Here is a 17901-nt window from a genome sequence, read left to right on the forward strand (position 1 = left end):
GTAAGTGAACGATCAATGAGATAACTAAAAAAGGGAACGCAACACAGCTGTAAGTGAACGATCAATGAGATAACTAAAAAAGGGAACGCAACACAGCTGTAAGTGAACGATCAATGAGATAACTAAAAAAGGGAACGCAACACAGCTGTAAGTGAACGATCAATGAGATAACTAAAAAAGGGAACGCAACACAGCTGTAAGTGAACGATCAATGAGATAACTAAAAAAGGGAACGCAACACAGCTGTAAGTGAACGATCAATGAGATAACTAGAAAAGGGAACGCAACACAGCTGTAACTTAATGAATGGAAGAAAATACGATTGTGAGCTCAATGTCGAAATATAATGTAAGAAATTTTAAAAAATACGGAACTATCAAATTTTATTATTTTAAATTATTTATATTAAAATAATAAAATTTGACAGTTCCGTATTTTTTAAAATTTATTATTTTTGTGCTCACAATCTCATTGGTCGTTGTTTATGTGCACTCTTTTTTTATACATATCTCCCGCATTTATAATGTGTTTTCAATTGCATGGTAGGCACTGTCCTAGGATTTATTAACGAAAAGTTGGTTTGTTGTGTGTTGTTGTTTTCGTGATGTTGTTGTAATCTATATGTTGTGATGTTGTTGTTGCAATGTTGTTGTTGTTGTGATGTTGATGTTAATGTTTCGTTTTTATTCAGCACCACCTCTTGGTTCTAACTTTTTAAATGGAGATTTAAAAGATTTTTTGATTCGATAAACGTTCGCTAGGCTTTCATATGTCCATTTTTTTCAATCTTCGCCGCTAAGTTGACGCACGAAGAATTGTTTTTTTTTCCAAAATTATTTTTTTTCATTAATTTCCTAAAAATTTAGTAAAATTCTTAAAATGTCGAACGGAACTGTCGAATTTGGAAATCCGTTAAGAAAATTTAAATTGGTGTTTCTTGGGGAACAGAGCGGTAGCTAGATCTTTATTTTATTCAATTTTATTTTTTAATTTAAAATTTTTTTTATTCAAGTCTGCCTCTGTCTTGTCTGGACTGTTTCATTCACGCCTTTTTTAATGTTTCAAGTTTAAAAATTGCATGAGTTAATACCATTCTAGATGATTTAGTAGTGAAGAAAGTAACATCGGTAAAGTACTGTAATAGCCCCACCAATTAAATTATTATAGGCTTTCTTTAGTTACTTTATATGAATTATGTGTATAATACAGTATGTATACACATAATTGATATACATATAATATTCATATATATATATATATATTTGTTTTTTTAAATAAAAAATTTGAAAAGTTTTAATTTTATATAATTTTTTGTTTATTAACAGTTGGTAAAACATCTCTAATCACTAGATTTATGTATGACAGCTTTGACAATTCCTACCAGGTAAATAACATTATTAGTGATTTATAAATGATTATTGTAATTAAATTTAGTTTTTTTTTCATTATTCAGTTTGTATTTTTTAATTCTATGTTAGCTGTATAGTTGTATACATGTATGTCATAGAAAAGTTTTAGATTTTCTTTCTTTATAGTATGTTTTATTAATATATCTATAAGCAGTTCTTAATCTGATTTCACTTTTATTTATTTAATTTCACTGTTATTCATTTTTAACTTGCTCTAAGTTGTCAGATTAAATCTAAATTTAGAGTCTATTTCATCCCCACAACCAGGCAACGATCGGAATCGACTTCCTCTCAAAAACCATGTACCTAGAAGATAGAACTGTGAGTGCTTCCTTCTGTCATAATATCACAAATAATAATAATGATGATGATGATGATGATGATGATTGGGGTGATGATGATAACGAGGAATGATGATGATGATGAGAAACGATAATGATGATGAGAAATGGTGATGATGATGATGAGAAATGATGATGATGATAATGATGTGATTGTACAGCCATTACTAATATGTGTACAAGCAATTTTGTCAGTAATAGTAATAGAATTAGTAAAAGTATTAGTACATATGGCACAGTGGTATTAGTATTGTTGTTGTTGTAATCTATAGAGTTAGAAAGCAGCAGCAATCTCAATGATCCTAACAATCCATGATACTCCTAAATTAGATACGTCTTCAGCTATGGGATACAGCCGGTCAGGAAAGGTTTCGGAGTTTGATACCCTCGTACATCAGGGATTCTTCAGTGGCCGTCGTCGTCTATGATATTTCAAGTTAGGGAGATTAGGGATTGATTGGGATCGACTGGTTGTCCATGAAATTTTATGTTTTGGAGTTGGATAGTTTTTGAGAAGTAGGAATTAGTGGAATGAATGAATGAAAAAGAGGCTGAGTGATTGGATAGATAGATGGATAAATATACAGATGAATGAATGGGATGAATAAATAGATTGAAAATTTTTTAAATGTTAATAATTTTTTATATTTTTTTTAATATTTTTTTCTCTCTAAGATCTGAGCTCATTTGAACAGACAACGAAATGGATTGATGACGTTCGCATGGAGAGAGGTAGTGACGTCATCATCATACTCGTCGGAAATAAAACTGATCTATTTGATAAGAGGTTTGTTTGATAAACTGGTTGGTTGGTTGGTTGATCAAATGAGTAGTTGACTTTATTTGGTTCTCTGATTGATTGTTTGACTTCTTGATACATTGATTGGTTGGTCATTTGATTGGCTTCCCATGAGCAGGCAAGTCTCGATGGAAGATGGCGAGAAGAAGGCCAGAGAGCTGGATGTGATGTTCATAGAGACGAGTGCCAAATCGAGTTACAACGTGAAGCAGCTGTTTAGGAGGGTGGCGGCTGCCCTACCTGGAATGGATACTGCTGAAACCATGCAAAAAAGTGGTGTGTATGTATGTGTGTATGTATGTGTGTTGTATGTGTGTGTGTATGTGTGTGTGTGTGATTGGTGATTGGTGTTTCATCGTATTCTACTAACAACAAATATTTTTATTTTCGTTTTTAAAAGTTGAGTTAAAGCCAAAAGAGACGCCGATAGAGTTGCATTCTACGCAGTCAAGTCGTTGCTACTGTTAACGCTGTTCTTAACCGTGGTCGTCGTCCTCACCATTTTCACTATCGCCATCTTCATCGTCGTCATCATTTTAGACATAACTTGCGCAACTTTTAAAGTTAATTATTCTCTACTTTTTTAGTCATTTTTTCAATTTTTTATTTCCAATTTTTTACGATCACTTTTGTTATTTTCTCTCTCTCTCTCTCTCTCTCTCTCTCTCTCTCCTTCCTTTTTCTCTTTCTTTCTCTTTTTTTTCTCTTTTTCTCTCTCTTTCTCTCTCTATTAAACCATAATATCTATCTATTTGGTAAATCAAAAAAAAAGAATTTTCCGTCGGAATTCTTAAAGATTCATACATCTGAACATTCTTTCATTTATCCATTCTTTCATTCATTCATTCGTTCATTCATTCATTCATTCATTCATTCATTTATTTACTCATTTGTTCGTTCTTTCCTTTTGGTCAATCTGAGTCATAATAAATTAAAATCAGTTTTACTCTAAGTCATATCAGTTGGTTGTTTGAATATATTTATTTATTTTATTCTACTAGTTTTATTCGTTTATTTATTAATTCATGTCTGGTTGCTTTGTTTCTCCTTCGTGATATCAACTCGTTTTTCGTTCAATTAATTCTTCATTCATTCATTCCTTCGTTGCTTCATTTATTCATTCATTCATTTTATCACTCATTTATAAATAATAAGCTTCTACACTCATAACGTAATATTAATCAATATTATTGTCTAATGTAATGTTGCTTTTGCTTTCCGGTGCAAATGGATTTTAAAATAATACTAGCATTTAATATACGTTAATACATATATATATATGTATATATATATATATATATATATATATATATATATAACCAATATCACATTCCAAAAATAAGATTAAATATAGCAAAAATTATTTTTAATATGAAATTATCTCACTATCACTATGATTGTTACTTGGTTATTTTACATTAGACCCTGAATGATGACTGTGCGTGTGTGTGTGTTTGTGTGTGCGTGCTTGCGTTGGTTTGTTTATAAGTGTGTGTGTGTGTGTTTTTATACTTAGGTGTTCATTGTTAAGCTTTTTATTGCTTTTCGGCTATACATATATGTATATATATATATGTATTTTTATTTATACAAATAAATATGTATATATATATAATCATGGTGATATAGTGATATATTTATAAATTATTTATTTATTTTTCTTAGGAATAATTTTTTGTGTTAATCTGTTGCTTCTAGTGAATAAAATGTTTTTTCCTGTTTGAAAAATTTTGAAAAAAGTTTTTGTAAGTATGTGTGCATGTGCGCGCGCGTGCGTGCATGTGTTTGTGTGCGTGTGTTTGTGTGCGTGTGTGTGTGACGACGACGTCACTGCAAGGCTTGCGAGGGCAGGGGATGCATTTGGGAAACTTAACAGACGGCTGCAGAACGAGCATGTTATACCTCTGTGCACCATGGCTGCTGTGTTACAGAGCAGTCGTGATATCTTCACTGTTGCTTGGATGCGAAACTTGGACCACATACGTAGACTTGTTCGGTTCCACATGAGATGCCTCCGTAAAATTGCACACATCAGATGGGAGGACAAGGTGCCTGACACAGAGGTTCTAAAAATATGTGGTCATTCGGGCAATGAAGCCTTTATACACCGGTCCCAGTTTTGTTGGACTGGCCATGTCGTCCAAAGCAGCGACCTGTCTGCTTTGTTCACGGGGATGCCTGTCAAGAATTGGACGCTCTGCTCACATGAAGACCCACCGTGAAAACCGTTGACGCAATCCATCGTACCGACGGAGCAGTCGATGTGTGTGGTGTGTGTGTGTGTGTGTGTGTGTGTGTGTGTGTGTGTGTGTGTGTGTGTGTGTGTGAATATGTGTGCATATTTTCTTATGATTCTTTAGATTTTTGATAGCCTAAAATAATAAGAGAGTTCACTTAATTTGAAAAATCTGATGATGAATATTTGATATCAGAAAATTTATTTTTAAGAATGACATAATGTAAGAGGTGGGTGATGCTAAATATAGCATCATTTACGTCATTAATGATGCATTATATATGTAATAGGGATGCTCCGAGGTTTACTAGAGTATAAGGACCAGAATTGACACGTTTTGAGAGCTAAAATTCGTTATTTTATCTCCATATGAGATAATGGAACAAAAAATTTAATAAATTGTCTTATAATTATGATCTTAACTTTATTAATTGTGTCTTTTTCGTAGAAATTTAGTCTCAAACTTGATGTTTAAAAAGTTTTAAATGATTTTTAAAAAGCTTATTTGTTCAAAATAACATTCTAAAAATTATTTTATAAATTATATGTAAAAATTTTATTGAAAATACTTGAAATTTAATAAAAATGTAAATTATATTTGGGATACACTTCGCGACTTGTGTGTATCTGAGCCTAAGGTCCATTTATTTTGTTTTTGCACTTTAAATTTTAAAAAACAAGTGCAAAATAAATTAAATTAATTTAAATGGCCACTAGTTTAAATTTAAAAGTGCAAACAAATTAAAAAATCAATCAAAATATTTAAATAGTTTTGCGTTATCTTGCATAACCTGACGTTACTAACTTTATTTTTGACTGAAATACGTTCAATTATTTTCGGCTTTTTATTAAATTTCATATAATTTAATATTTTGCTACTTTATTAAAAACATTTAAATCCAAAATTTAAATGTTCTGAATCAAACCATAACATGATCAAATAGATTTAAAATTAATTAAAATACGATTATGATTACATATTTGCATCTATAATTTCTTCTTGTACCGTCTTTCTTGCTAACATCCTGTTTTAAAATATTTTCAGACATTTTATTCATCTGTTTCAGTCACTTTTTGTATATATATATTATATAAGTATGAGATATCATGATATTGTATAGTAATTTTTTGTGTGTTTTATAATTTATTTCATATATTAAAAGCTCAAAACATCCATCTAAAAAGGCATTGTTTTTATTCTAGTAACAACATTTTATTTATAATTTAATAAATTCCTTAATCTACTGCAAATAAATGATATAAATTTTTATAAAACTAGCTAAATTTTTTAACCAAATTATACCTCAAACACTAAACTGATTAATCAAATTGATAAAAAACAAAATGGCGACAAAAAGACGGCCATCACTACCTCCACTGCCAGATCTGACCCACCTAACTGATGAGGAACGTAAAATAATTGAGTCAGTGATTCAAAGACAGCGAGAGGAGGAACAAAGAGAGCAAGAAATATTAAGGTTAGGTGGTTCATTTTTATTACTTTGCTATTTTTTTTTATGTTGATCTTCATAATAATAATGATTATTATTATTATTATTGCTTATATTGTTATAAATATTATTTGTATTATATTTATATTATATTCAATTAGAAAAGCTACCTCTTTCCATTGTATTGTTTTATTATCAGCTAAGCATATATCATTTAGGTATATACCATCTATGTATGTATCAGCTATGTACGTATCATCTGTGTGTGTATATTATATGTATACAGAGTTCTAATCCTAAATCTCTAAAAGATGTAAATATAACATCCCAAATGCAGAAATCTTCAAGACGAGTTTGAGACATACACTGAGTCAGTAAAAAAATTAGGGGAGGAGGTGAATGGCACAAGTAGTGGCCTAGGAGAAATGGGAGGAGCCAACCCTCTTCACCAACTCAACAACCAATCACAGACAGCCTCTTCAACTTCACCGACGTCAGCCACCGGAAGTCAAGACCCTAATTTATGCGAGATCTGCAGGAAGACAAAATTTGCCGATGGGATTGGACATAAATGTCATTATTGCTTTGTCAGATCCTGCGCTAGATGCGGTTGCATCATGATGCTGAAAAATAAGGTTGTTGTTGTTATTATTATTATTATTGCTATTATTTTCATTTGTAGAAAATAATAATAGTTATTATTATTTTTTATCTATGCTGTTTATTCAGGAGATCTGGGCTTGCGTAATTTGCAAGAAGAAGCAGGACATCCTTGTGAAGACCGGCCAGTGGTACCACGGGGGCATGGCCAAACCCATCGACCTTCAACTTGACCTTGAAAATAATACTAACAACAACAATAACAATAATAATATTAATAATAATAATAATAGTGATGGTGGTAATATTAATACCGTTCGCAATAGTGAAGAAAGATTGGATGCTCATCATTTTAATAGTAACAGTAATAATAATAATAATAATGATAAAAATATTGCTCAATGTACAAGCGGTCTGTGTAATTTTTTAATTACTAATATTGATTTTGACGACGACGACGATGATGATGATGATGACAGTGATAGAAGTTATAGCAATAATGTAGACCCGTTTTTCAGTTTATTAACTTTTGCCAACAATAAAACCTACCACATACCCACACACACCCACACACACACTCACTCACACACACACACACACACACACAAGCAAATACATAATGACCATGATAATGATGATAATGATTTTGTTATGTCGTGAAATTGTGTTGCCATAAATGATAAACAACAATATATATTTGCATGTGTGTGTGTGTTAGTTTGTGTATTTGTGTGTGTGTTTGTGCGTGTGTATGTATGTATGCATGCATACATGCCCGTATGTATGTGTGTATGTATGTATGTATGTATGTATGTACGTAAGTGCCTGTGTGTTTGAGCCAGGTGTGATATGATGCGATGATCACATCATCTTCATCATCGTCATCATCATTTCTGCTTAGCTCTTAATTATCTTGTTGTTCATCATCATCGTCATCACCTTCTATATAATCATCATCACCACCACCGCTTTCATCGTCATCATCAGCATCATCCTCATCGTCGTCGTCGTCTTCATTTTCAATTCGTATGTAGATCTTGTTGTTGTTGTTATTATTGATTCTGTGATATAGATATTATTATTATTATTTTTATAAAAATGTTATTATGTTTGTTGTTGTTATTAGTCACACAGATCTCACCTTTGAGCTACTCATAATTGACGTCATCATCATCATCCTCTTCAACAACGCATGCATCATCACTATCATCTTCTTAGTCATCGTCATCATCATCTTCTTAGTCATCGTCATCGTCTTAGTCATCATCTTAATACTAGTAGTTCTTTACTGACTCATTCGTTCGTTCGTTCGTTTGTTCGTTCGTTGGTTTATTCATATATTCGTCCACTCACTATTTTTTTCATCACTCGCTCACTCACTTTCTCATTCATTCATTCGTCCATTCATTCATTCGTTCATTTTTTCAGTCGTTCATTCAATCGATATTAACACATGAGTAAACTTACGTATTTATAAGTTCACTCATTCACTCATTCATTCGAACATTTTATCATTTTTTCGTTTGATCTATGATAGGATATCATATGATACGATGATAGCATCGTGATGGCGGTGATATGGCGTTTTAAAAAAAATATGATACTATATCTATAACATCGCTTATTTCGTTAAAAAGTTATTTGCTAAGTGAAAAATAATATCTTTAGGCTATATCCAAAATAATAATAATAATAATATAATAATATTATGATAATAATAATAAAATAATATTATGAAAATAATAATATAATAATATTAATAATATTATATAAAAAGAAAAGCATTTTTTGTAGGTTTAACTTTCCATCTTATAGCTGTTATATTTTTATTGCGGTTTCAGCAGTTATAAAAATAATAATTATTATTTTATTAATTTATTATTAATTATTATTTTCATTATTAATTATTATTATTATTACAGTTGGCTCTCAACAACAACAACAGCAACAACCATCAGCAATGATTGCTCATTTGAATATTCCCTATGATGCCTTCCTGTAAGTTCATTCATTCCAAATTCATTCGTTCGTTCGTTCATTTTTTCATTCATTCATTCATTCACTCATTCATTGTTTTTTTTGTTTTTTCATTCATTCATCCATCAATTTTTTCATCAATCCATCTGTTTGTTCGTTCATTCGTTTATTAATTAATTCGCTCATTTGTTTAACTGTTCATTCAATCATTCATACATACATACGTGAATTAATGAATGCATGTATGAAGGAATTCATTCATTCACACATAAAACATACGTGAATGAATGAATGGTTAATTGTTTGGATTTATTCTCTAATTACACATAATGTTTATTCGGTGGATTGAATAATTCAACCAAATACAGACAACAACAACAGCAACAACAGATTTATGCTCAACAACAACAGCAACAACAACAACAGTATCACTTATCCAATGAAACTACCTCCACTATTTATAGCACGCAACAGCAACAACAACATCAGAAAAATTTCACCCGATCATCTTCTTTATCCTCATCGTCGTCGCCCTATAGCTCCTCCTCCTATAGAATCAAACAGCCAATCGCGAGAGAGCACGACGGCCAGGCCCAGCCAATCAAAGTTAGGGGTAGAGACAGACAACCTGACAGGCTTATGCAGCAACAATTGCGACAGCAACAACAATATTATAACTATTACCAGCATAACATAGAGGACTATGGTGACGCTGGGTACATGGGCTACAGAGATGATGGTGCTGGTAGTGGTGGTGGTAATGGTGCTGCTGCTGTTCTCGCCGCTGCAGGTGCTGCTAGGTACATTGAAGGTAGGGTTTTTGGCGTGTGTTTTACGTATTTTTTTGTATCAATTGCTGTTTCAATGCGTTTTCTTAATTGCATCATTCATCATTTTTTTATTCGTCTTCAATATATATATATACATATATATATATATATATATATATATATATATATATATATATATATATAGGTCAACGACAGTCTCGACAGCGGATGAACCCCGGCAATATGACCCAATTTCCAAATTATCGAACCAATCAAAGGCCGGCACGTTCCCTATCGAGAGAAGATTCTCTAGGCTCTGACAAATCAGGTGATTCCTCTCCATCGCCATACTTTTCCTCCTCGGCCAATCAGAACCGGGCTAGAAATAGCGGAAGCGGCGCAAATTATTTTTTACCCAATCAGGCACTACCTCCCAGCGTGACGTCATCGTCGGCGAACAACGAAAACACGAACAACAACAACAACAACAAAAGTGGTTCTGTCAGCAGCTCTGAAGAGGAAATAAATAGCGGAATTAGAATAAGCAAGACGGGCCCAGCGTCCTCATCACAACTGCATCACAAACAGGGATGCACCTCTCCAGATTCTGGTACATACCGATACGACGATGGAGTCGGTTATTACGGTTCCGGCTCGGTAATTAGGAGCGGTAGTAGTCGGAGTTTGACGAGTCAGCCGGCATCTTTTCAGCAGCAACAATATTTGTATGGAGGTGGTGGGGCTGGTAGAGTTAGGAGGAATAAATCGATGGTGGGTTTTGTGTGTGTATGTGTGTTTGTTTGTGTGTGTGTCTGCCTGCTTGTGGTTGTTTGTTTGTCTGTATATGTGTTTGTTTGTCTGTTTGATGTTTGTGTATGTCTGATTAAATGTATCAGTGTTTGTTTGTGTTAGGCTAGTATCTATCGTTCTATACAGAACCGTCACTTTTTTCAAACTAACTTCTGTGCGTCGTTGTTTTACACGTATTCATCGTCAATACTTTTTCATCGTCGTCGTCGTCATCATCATTATTAATAATAACAATAATAACGACATCTTTATTAAGTCATTCCCTAATTTCGCCTATTCTTCCCAACCAATCGCAGCACCCAGTATCGTGGAAAGTTTCGCCAGATGGCTCAAAACTACTCGGTCACATGGTCCTCCATAAAACCTTTGAGGACCCTCGGGACCCCAGTGGCAAGAAAACGTTAGGTAAGCCTGTGACGATTGAACCACTTCGGTGACGTCATTTTTAAGTTATTATTGATTTGTTGATTAAATGATGCTTACGACGATGGAATTTATTTATTTTGAACTTTAATGAGCGTTGAACTTCCTCCTACCGCAGGGCTGAAAGTGACAGGGGGCCGCATGACGGAGCACGGCTACGTGGGGGCATTCGTGACGAAAGTTAAAAAGGGCAGTGTGGCCGACACCGTGGCCAACCTGACTGCCGGCGATGAAGTCGTCATGTGGAATGGTTAGTTGTCTCCTCCTCCTTCTTCTTCTTCTATCGATCATATCACATGTTTCACTCCCAACCAGCCAGTCAGATCAATCACTTACTAAATCTTCGACCAATCGAATTTTTTGAGTTTCACTTTCCACCGTACGTCAACCAATCAAACTACAGGAAAGTGTTTACGCAACCTCTCATTCGACGACGTTTATGACGTCATCTTCGCCTCTCAGAACGACTTCAAAGTTGAACTGGCAGTAGAGAGATGGTTGGGCAGAGAGGGCGGAGGAGGAGCGAAAGAAGGGGGCGGGGCTAGCGGTAGTGGTTATAAATACGCATCCAATGAGAGTCTATCTAGTGTCATCAGTAGGAGGATATCATCGCCGAGAAGATACAAAGATGGAGGGGGTTTGCTGTTGTCGTTGTTGCTGTTGTTGTTGTTGGAATTACAATAAAAATAATAATGATAATTATTTTTATTTTGTTAAACTTTTTTGTCAACTTCCACAGGCCCGCCATTCCCACCCTCATCATCGTCCTCCTCTTCATCTCGTCTGCCCAGTTTTACACATTCCGGGCCGGCAGTGACGGTGACATCTCCGGGCTCGCCTGCTTCCTTCTACCCCCCTGTCTACCCTTCACCTGTTTGTGGCAAGATACAGGTTGGTTGGTTGGTCAGTTGGTTGGTTGGTTGGTTGGTCGGTCGGTCTTTCGGTTGGTCGGTCAATCAATCAGCCAACCAACCGTCCAATCAATCAATCAATCAATCAATCAATCAATCAATCAATCAATCAATCAATCAATCAATCATAATTCTCCAACTGATAACTTCAGATAAAGGTGATGTACTATGACATTCCCACGTACCAGCTGGTCGTAACGATTGTAGGTGCCATCAGTCTGAGGCCGAGAGAGAATAATATATTACGCAATCCCTACTGCAAGCTCTACCTTCTGCCAGATAGGAGGTTAGCTCCGATGACGATTAGTGGAATGACTGATTGGTGTATAAATGAATGAATAAATAAATAAATCAATCAATCAATGGATGAATTAATCAATTAATCGATCAATGACCGACTGATCGATTAATCGAATTAATGAAAAGAAATGATTAAATAAACCGTCCCTAGCGAGAAGACAAAAAGGCGTACGAAGACCGTGGCGGGAACCCTGAACCCCAGATGGTGCCAGTCATTCGCTTACACGCCCGTTAAGAGGCGAGACCTGCAGTCTCAGTCGCTGCAGATCACAGTCTACGATTACGACAGGATTGGCAGTGGGGAGTACGTCGGCGAGGTTGGTCACGTACGTAGTGTGTGTGTATATATATGTGCGTGTATACTTATATATGTGTGTACGTGTGTGTATATACGTTTTTATTTGTGTATGTCTGTGTGTATAACGTATGTATGTGTATGTGTATACGTATGTGTGTATGTGTGTATTTTTGTTCCTACCAGGCGATTGTTGACCTCTCAACTTGCGACCTGTACGATAGGATCCAAACGTTCACTCTCTTTCATTACGACGATGCTTGCAGCAGTGTTACATCTACGTCACACGAGGTTCGTTGACTGCTTGCTTGTTTGCTTGCCTGCTTGCTCGGCTGATTGGTTGGTGGATAGATAGATTGATTAGTTGCTTGATTGGTTAGTAGGTTTGTAGTCTATGTAGTAAATCTCGGATGATCTGTTTTTCAATAGACTACATTTTTGTTTGCTTACATGTTTTCGCAGGCGCGCGAATGCATGTATACATACATGCATACATTCACACAAACTTAACTGCACACGTACAAACGCACACACGCACACAGACAAACAAATGTACAACAACAACAGGACTACACAAAAGACCACCTCTCACCTCCGAACTCAGTCTCTCGTCTGAGCGACAGTGATAACTCCGAATTAGACGCCAACAACTTAACAACAACAGCAAAATCTAACAACAACAACAACAACATGGAACCCGGTAACAACAACAGCAACAGCAAACGACATTCCAGACAGCAGCAGCAGCAAAAATCGTCAGCAGCTGGAGCAGCTGCTGGCGCCCTTGTTTACTCTAGCGATGATACCATTATGGTGGCTCCAGCGGACGAGAATGTGGCTGCTAGTGGTGGTGGTGATAGTAGTAGCGGCGGTGGTGGTGGCAGTGTTGTTAGTGGTAGTGGTGAGAGGAAGAGGAACGAAAGGGAGGAGGATGAAGTGTGAGTGTGTTTTTGTTTGCTTGCTTGTCTGTCTGTCTGTCTGTCTGTCTGTCTGTCTGTCTGTCGGTATTCTGTCTAGCCGTCTGTATTGTATGGCCGGCTGTCTCCGTGACGATTTGCCATTGTTTTAATTCTCTCATCATCACTATCACTATCATCGTCGTCATCATCATCATTATCATCATCAATTCAGTTCCTCTGGTGGGATGGTGAGGGTGGTGAAGAAGAGACAGCTGCCTATCGCTCCTCATCCTCTTGGTGATGGTAATAATAATAATAATAATAAAATAATTATGATGATGATCAATTGATTGCCTAATAATAATTACAGGGAAAACCCCTGAAACCGGTGGCGGTGATTGGTGGAAAGTGGCGTCCTCCGACTCCGAAGCCGTGTCACGAAAAATTAGGTCAAGGTCAAACACCGGCGGCTCGTCGGCCAATCAGGAGAGAGGAAACAGAAGGAAGGATGCTATTTATAGTAACCCGGCCGTCGTCGGGGGCGGTGACGTAGTCGATGACGTCATAGAAGGCGGAAATGAAAGAATGGTCGGAGGGGGAGGGTACCAGAGAAATGAAGGTCGTTGGTTGATCATCATCGTTGCTGCTGCTGTTGTTGTTGTTGCTGTTTAATAATATTCTTCTTCTTCTTATTATTATTATTGTTGTTGTTGTTGTTGTTGTTTTTATTAGGTCGATCGAGGTCATCCGACAGAGCCAACGACATTTACAACCACCCCTCGAAGAGAGGATCGAGGTAAATTGCTAGTGTCATCCTTGTGTTTGTAAACTTGTTTCGTGACGTATTTCTTGATCGGGTTTGTAATTGGCTGCCTTTATTAATAAAACTGCCGATTGGTTAAAATTGGTCTAGATTTGTTAGCTATTTAAAGTTGTATCTCTCGATTGGATGATAAAATTTAATTGGCAGATCTTCGACCCCGTCAACGCCCACTTCTTCATCTGGCCAATCGCGGCGCAGATGGAGAAACGACGACCTTGACCGACGAATGATGATGATGAACAACAACAACAACAACATGCAACAAATGTTTCCGCAACAACAGCAAAATAACTTTCGAAGGTACAGCAACAAGCAACAACAACAGCCACCGTATTATCATGATAACCGTGATGTTTATAGCGATGGTGGGGAATTCCGAGCTAAGAATAGATTTCAGCAACATGGAAGGTTCGCGAATGAAAGCGGGCCAATGAGAGCAGACGGAAGAAGAAAAAGGAGGGGTTGGTTTGGTTTTGTAGTTTTTGAAATTGTTGACCAATCTATCTATCAATCAATCAATCAATCAATCAATCAATCAATCAATCAATCAACGACCAATCAGATTTCAGTGCGGACCCCCACGACGATGCTCTACACAGCGATATTTCAGAGATGAGCGATATTTCGGATTTTTCTAAAATTAGCCTCAGGTCGACGCAGTCGGAAAAACCCACGAACGCTAATAATAGAACAACAACAACTTCCGGAAGTGGCATGAAGAGCGGTAATGATAGTGGTCTCGGTGGAGGGGCCGACGGTTATGATGATAATCTCGAGTTAGTTCAGTTTTGTTGTCGTTGTTGTTGTTGTTGTCATCGTTTTGAATATGTGTACAATTCAATTTAGTGTTGTTGACGATGTTATTTGAATATGAGATGATCGTCATCCCAGCAGCAGTTTGCAAATGAATCAGCAGCAGCAGCAGCAACAACAAAATCGACGCAAACAACAACAACAACGAACAACATCATTATCAACACCGTTCGATATTGGCAGCCAATCTGATTCAGGCCTGCCAGATGACCAACCAATAGAAAACGAGCTTCTACCAAACGAATCAACCTCATTGGCCGATAAGAATACTACGAAGGGTGGGGGTAATAAGAGGCAGCCAATAGCTGGTCACCCTGCAAAACCGCATCCTTCTATTGGCCGAAAAATGGCTGCCCTGGTTGGCTTATCGAAAAGAAAAAGTCAGAGCACCTCACAAATCGGAGGTATTTGTGTGCTTTTTTAATTTTCATAAACGTCACTTTTTGATTTATAACAACATTTAGACAAACATTTGAAAATAATAATTCAGTTTTAGCTCTGTGAAACTCATATGCTTAACTAATTAAGTACACCAACAACACTAACAACAACAACAACACTACCAACAACATCAACAACAGCAGCAACAACACTACCAACAACAACAACACCAACAACAACAATGTAGATATAGGCAAACGCGGCAAAGCATCATTCCAACGCAGCGAGGAAGTTGGTGCTGCTGTAGATATGAAAATGAAGAGGCAGACGAGTAGAGACTCCACGGACAGTGGGGCCAATAACTACGGGGTGTCCACCGCAAGCCACGGGGGGTCTAGCAACAGTTTTGGGGGGGCCGTTGGTGGGCCTTCTTCGTCCGCGGGTAACAGTAGCGACTCCGTGGCCATGTTAGTTGACAATATTTCTTTAATGAGTCTTTATGGTTTGTATGAACAGCTTGTTTCATTGTCAGGTTTAGGATTAGTGTGTGTGTGTGTGCGTGCGTGCGTGTGTGTGTGTGTGTGTGTGTGTGTGTGTGTGTGTGTGTGTGTGTGTGTGTGTGTGTGTGTGTGTGTGTGTGTGCTAAAATTTTAATAAGTTATAACGGGTAAAGATGCGTTAAAGTTGCTTGAATGTTATTTTTTATGCAGGTGGCAGAGCAGTGGTGGGAGTGCTATGATTTCGTCGTCAGGTAAGAGTACGTTGTTGTTGTTGTTGTCGTTGTTGCTGTCGTTGTCCTTGTCGTTGTTGTTGCTGTTGTTCGTGATGTTGTTCACGGTCATGTTATTGTATTTCCTGTAAACAGTAATACCAACTCATCTGAATGGAATTATTAATTACTTGAACAATAATGATAATAAATAATAACTTTTAAAAGAAGAAAAATACTGAATATGATTTAGATTCGAGCCAGCAGCAGCAACAGCTTTCAAGTTTTATCGACGGATTGGGCCCCGGACAGCTAGTTGGCCGACAGGTCGGTTACAAATTAGGGAATAGAGATGTGCGGCCTATTGCCCTTTATTTAACTTGATTGTATATAATAATGGGAGTAATGACGATGGTATTAATAATAATGACATTAACATCTAGCTACGTCAGAAACACGATTACAAACACACACAATGACATTTACCGCATCGACATTTCAGGTGCTAGGAACGGCTTGTTTAGGGCAAATACAGTTGGGACTTACGGCTCGGAAGGGTTGTCTGGAGGTTGAGGTCATCAGGGCACGAGGTCTGGTTCCTAAATCCGGAACGAGAATTTTACCAGGTGGGTATGATGTCGTCGTTGTCGTCGTTCTTGCTGTTGTTGTTGTCTATCTCTTTGTCGTTGTTGCTGCTGCTGCTAGAGCTGTTTGAAGCTGATGATAGGATTGCTTTGACGTCACTTTCATTAAAATCGTCGCAACTATGGTGACGTCATCATCGTCATCATCATCATCGTCACCATCATCGTCATCATCGTCATCACCAGCTCCGTACATAAAAGTTTACCTGATGGATGGTAAGAGGAGAGTGGAGAAGCAGAAGACCTCCATCGCCAGGCGAACCCTCGACCCCCTCTACCAACAGGTGGTGGTGGTGGTGACGATGTTGGTTATGATGATGATGATGACGGTGTTGGTTATGATGACGATGTTGGTCATGATGATAATAGTTACCGTAATGTGTTCCTAACTTAACACTTGACAAACGCGCAGGTCCTCATATTCGCCGAGCCGTTCTGTGGAAAGACATTACAGGTTTAATTAAGTTTTATTCTTTTACTTTTAATCAATCTATCAATCTTTCTTCCATTCATTCATTCATTCATTTATTCATTCATTCATTCATTCTTTCCACCAACCAGGTAACAATATGGGGAGATTACGGTCGACTGGACCGCAAAATTTTTATGGGCGTAGTCCAGATAAACTTGGACGAATTAAATCTAACGAGCCTCGTGATTGGCTGGTACAAATTGTTCACTCACTCCTCATTGGTTGTCGGAAGTGGTGTGGGTGGAACTGGCGTTAGCGGTAGTCTCAGTGGAGTGGGTGGCGGAGGTGGGGGAGGTTCTTCGTCTGGATTAAGACAGCAGACGTCTGTCTCATCGCAGGAAAGTAGCTATCATGTTAGCTCCACTGCCGGAAATAGATCGTGATTGGCTGTGCCGAGTTTTTTTGGTTGAACGATTGAAATGATTAGTAGTTAGCTGGCTGATTGATTTTTTTTCGTTGATTGATTGCTTTATTGTGTAATCTATGTTTTATTAACTCTCTAGTCTATTGTTAATTTGCTGATCACTGATTGGTCGATGGTTGATTTGTCGATTGCAGATTGGTTAGTACATCAACCAATTCGTCAATCAACAAACCAACCAACCAATCAGTCAACCAAAAGACGATTGTTGATTGCTAGGTTGAATTTTATACTTAAATTGAATAATTTTCTTTCATTCATACATGATTCACTTTCTATCTTTAATAATAACTTTTTTTTATAAAATAACAATCCCATTAAAATTTTCCATGATAATAACTGACCTATATGCATTTTAATTATTCTCTCTGACCCAATTACATATTTATTTATGTAATTACATGTATGAATAATTGT

General features: G+C 36.7%; 5 protein-coding genes across 5 annotated transcripts in view; all 5 read left to right on the forward strand.

Moving 5' to 3' along the window:
- Positions 1–879: 879 nt before the first annotated feature.
- Positions 880–3572, forward strand: HELRODRAFT_194286 (hypothetical protein; the record flags this gene model as incomplete). The annotated part of the gene is made up of 8 exons (XM_009031328.1): positions 880–952; positions 1326–1384; positions 1677–1730; positions 2081–2186; positions 2426–2537; positions 2668–2825; positions 2950–3214; positions 3238–3572. The coding sequence occupies 7 exons, from the start codon at positions 880–882 to the stop codon at positions 3015–3017; spliced, it is 630 nt and encodes a 209-aa protein (XP_009029576.1). The 3' UTR covers positions 3018–3214; positions 3238–3572.
- Positions 3573–6565: 2993 nt separating this feature from the next.
- Positions 6566–6847, forward strand: HELRODRAFT_127740 (hypothetical protein; the record flags this gene model as incomplete). Its single annotated transcript, XM_009031329.1, has 2 exons — positions 6566–6647; positions 6735–6847. Coding segments are annotated over 2 exons (195 nt in total), but the record flags the coding sequence as incomplete, so codon positions are not given.
- Positions 6848–10686: 3839 nt separating this feature from the next.
- Positions 10687–11311, forward strand: HELRODRAFT_137115 (hypothetical protein; the record flags this gene model as incomplete). The annotated part of the gene is made up of 3 exons (XM_009031330.1): positions 10687–10798; positions 10935–11066; positions 11220–11311. Coding segments are annotated over 3 exons (336 nt in total), but the record flags the coding sequence as incomplete, so codon positions are not given.
- Positions 11312–11873: 562 nt separating this feature from the next.
- Positions 11874–12347, forward strand: HELRODRAFT_136923 (hypothetical protein; the record flags this gene model as incomplete). The annotated part of the gene is made up of 2 exons (XM_009031331.1): positions 11874–12013; positions 12179–12347. Coding segments are annotated over 2 exons (309 nt in total), but the record flags the coding sequence as incomplete, so codon positions are not given.
- Positions 12348–14662: 2315 nt separating this feature from the next.
- Positions 14663–17901, forward strand: part of HELRODRAFT_115969 (hypothetical protein) — a 3899-nt gene continuing 660 nt past the window's right edge. The window contains exons 1-9 of the mRNA XM_009031332.1: positions 14663–14820; positions 14936–15261; positions 15486–15705; positions 15949–15989; positions 16201–16274; positions 16450–16573; positions 16778–16875; positions 17004–17045; positions 17153–17901. Coding sequence (XP_009029580.1) covers positions 14759–14820; positions 14936–15261; positions 15486–15705; positions 15949–15989; positions 16201–16274; positions 16450–16573; positions 16778–16875; positions 17004–17045; positions 17153–17446 — 1281 coding nt within the window. The 5' untranslated portion in view covers positions 14663–14758 and the 3' untranslated portion in view covers positions 17447–17901. The remainder of the gene's footprint in view (positions 14821–14935; positions 15262–15485; positions 15706–15948; positions 15990–16200; positions 16275–16449; positions 16574–16777; positions 16876–17003; positions 17046–17152) is intronic.

Source organism: Helobdella robusta (assembly GCF_000326865.2).
Source record: "Helobdella robusta unplaced genomic scaffold HELROscaffold_72, whole genome shotgun sequence".
NCBI lineage: Eukaryota > Metazoa > Annelida > Clitellata > Rhynchobdellida > Glossiphoniidae > Helobdella > Helobdella robusta.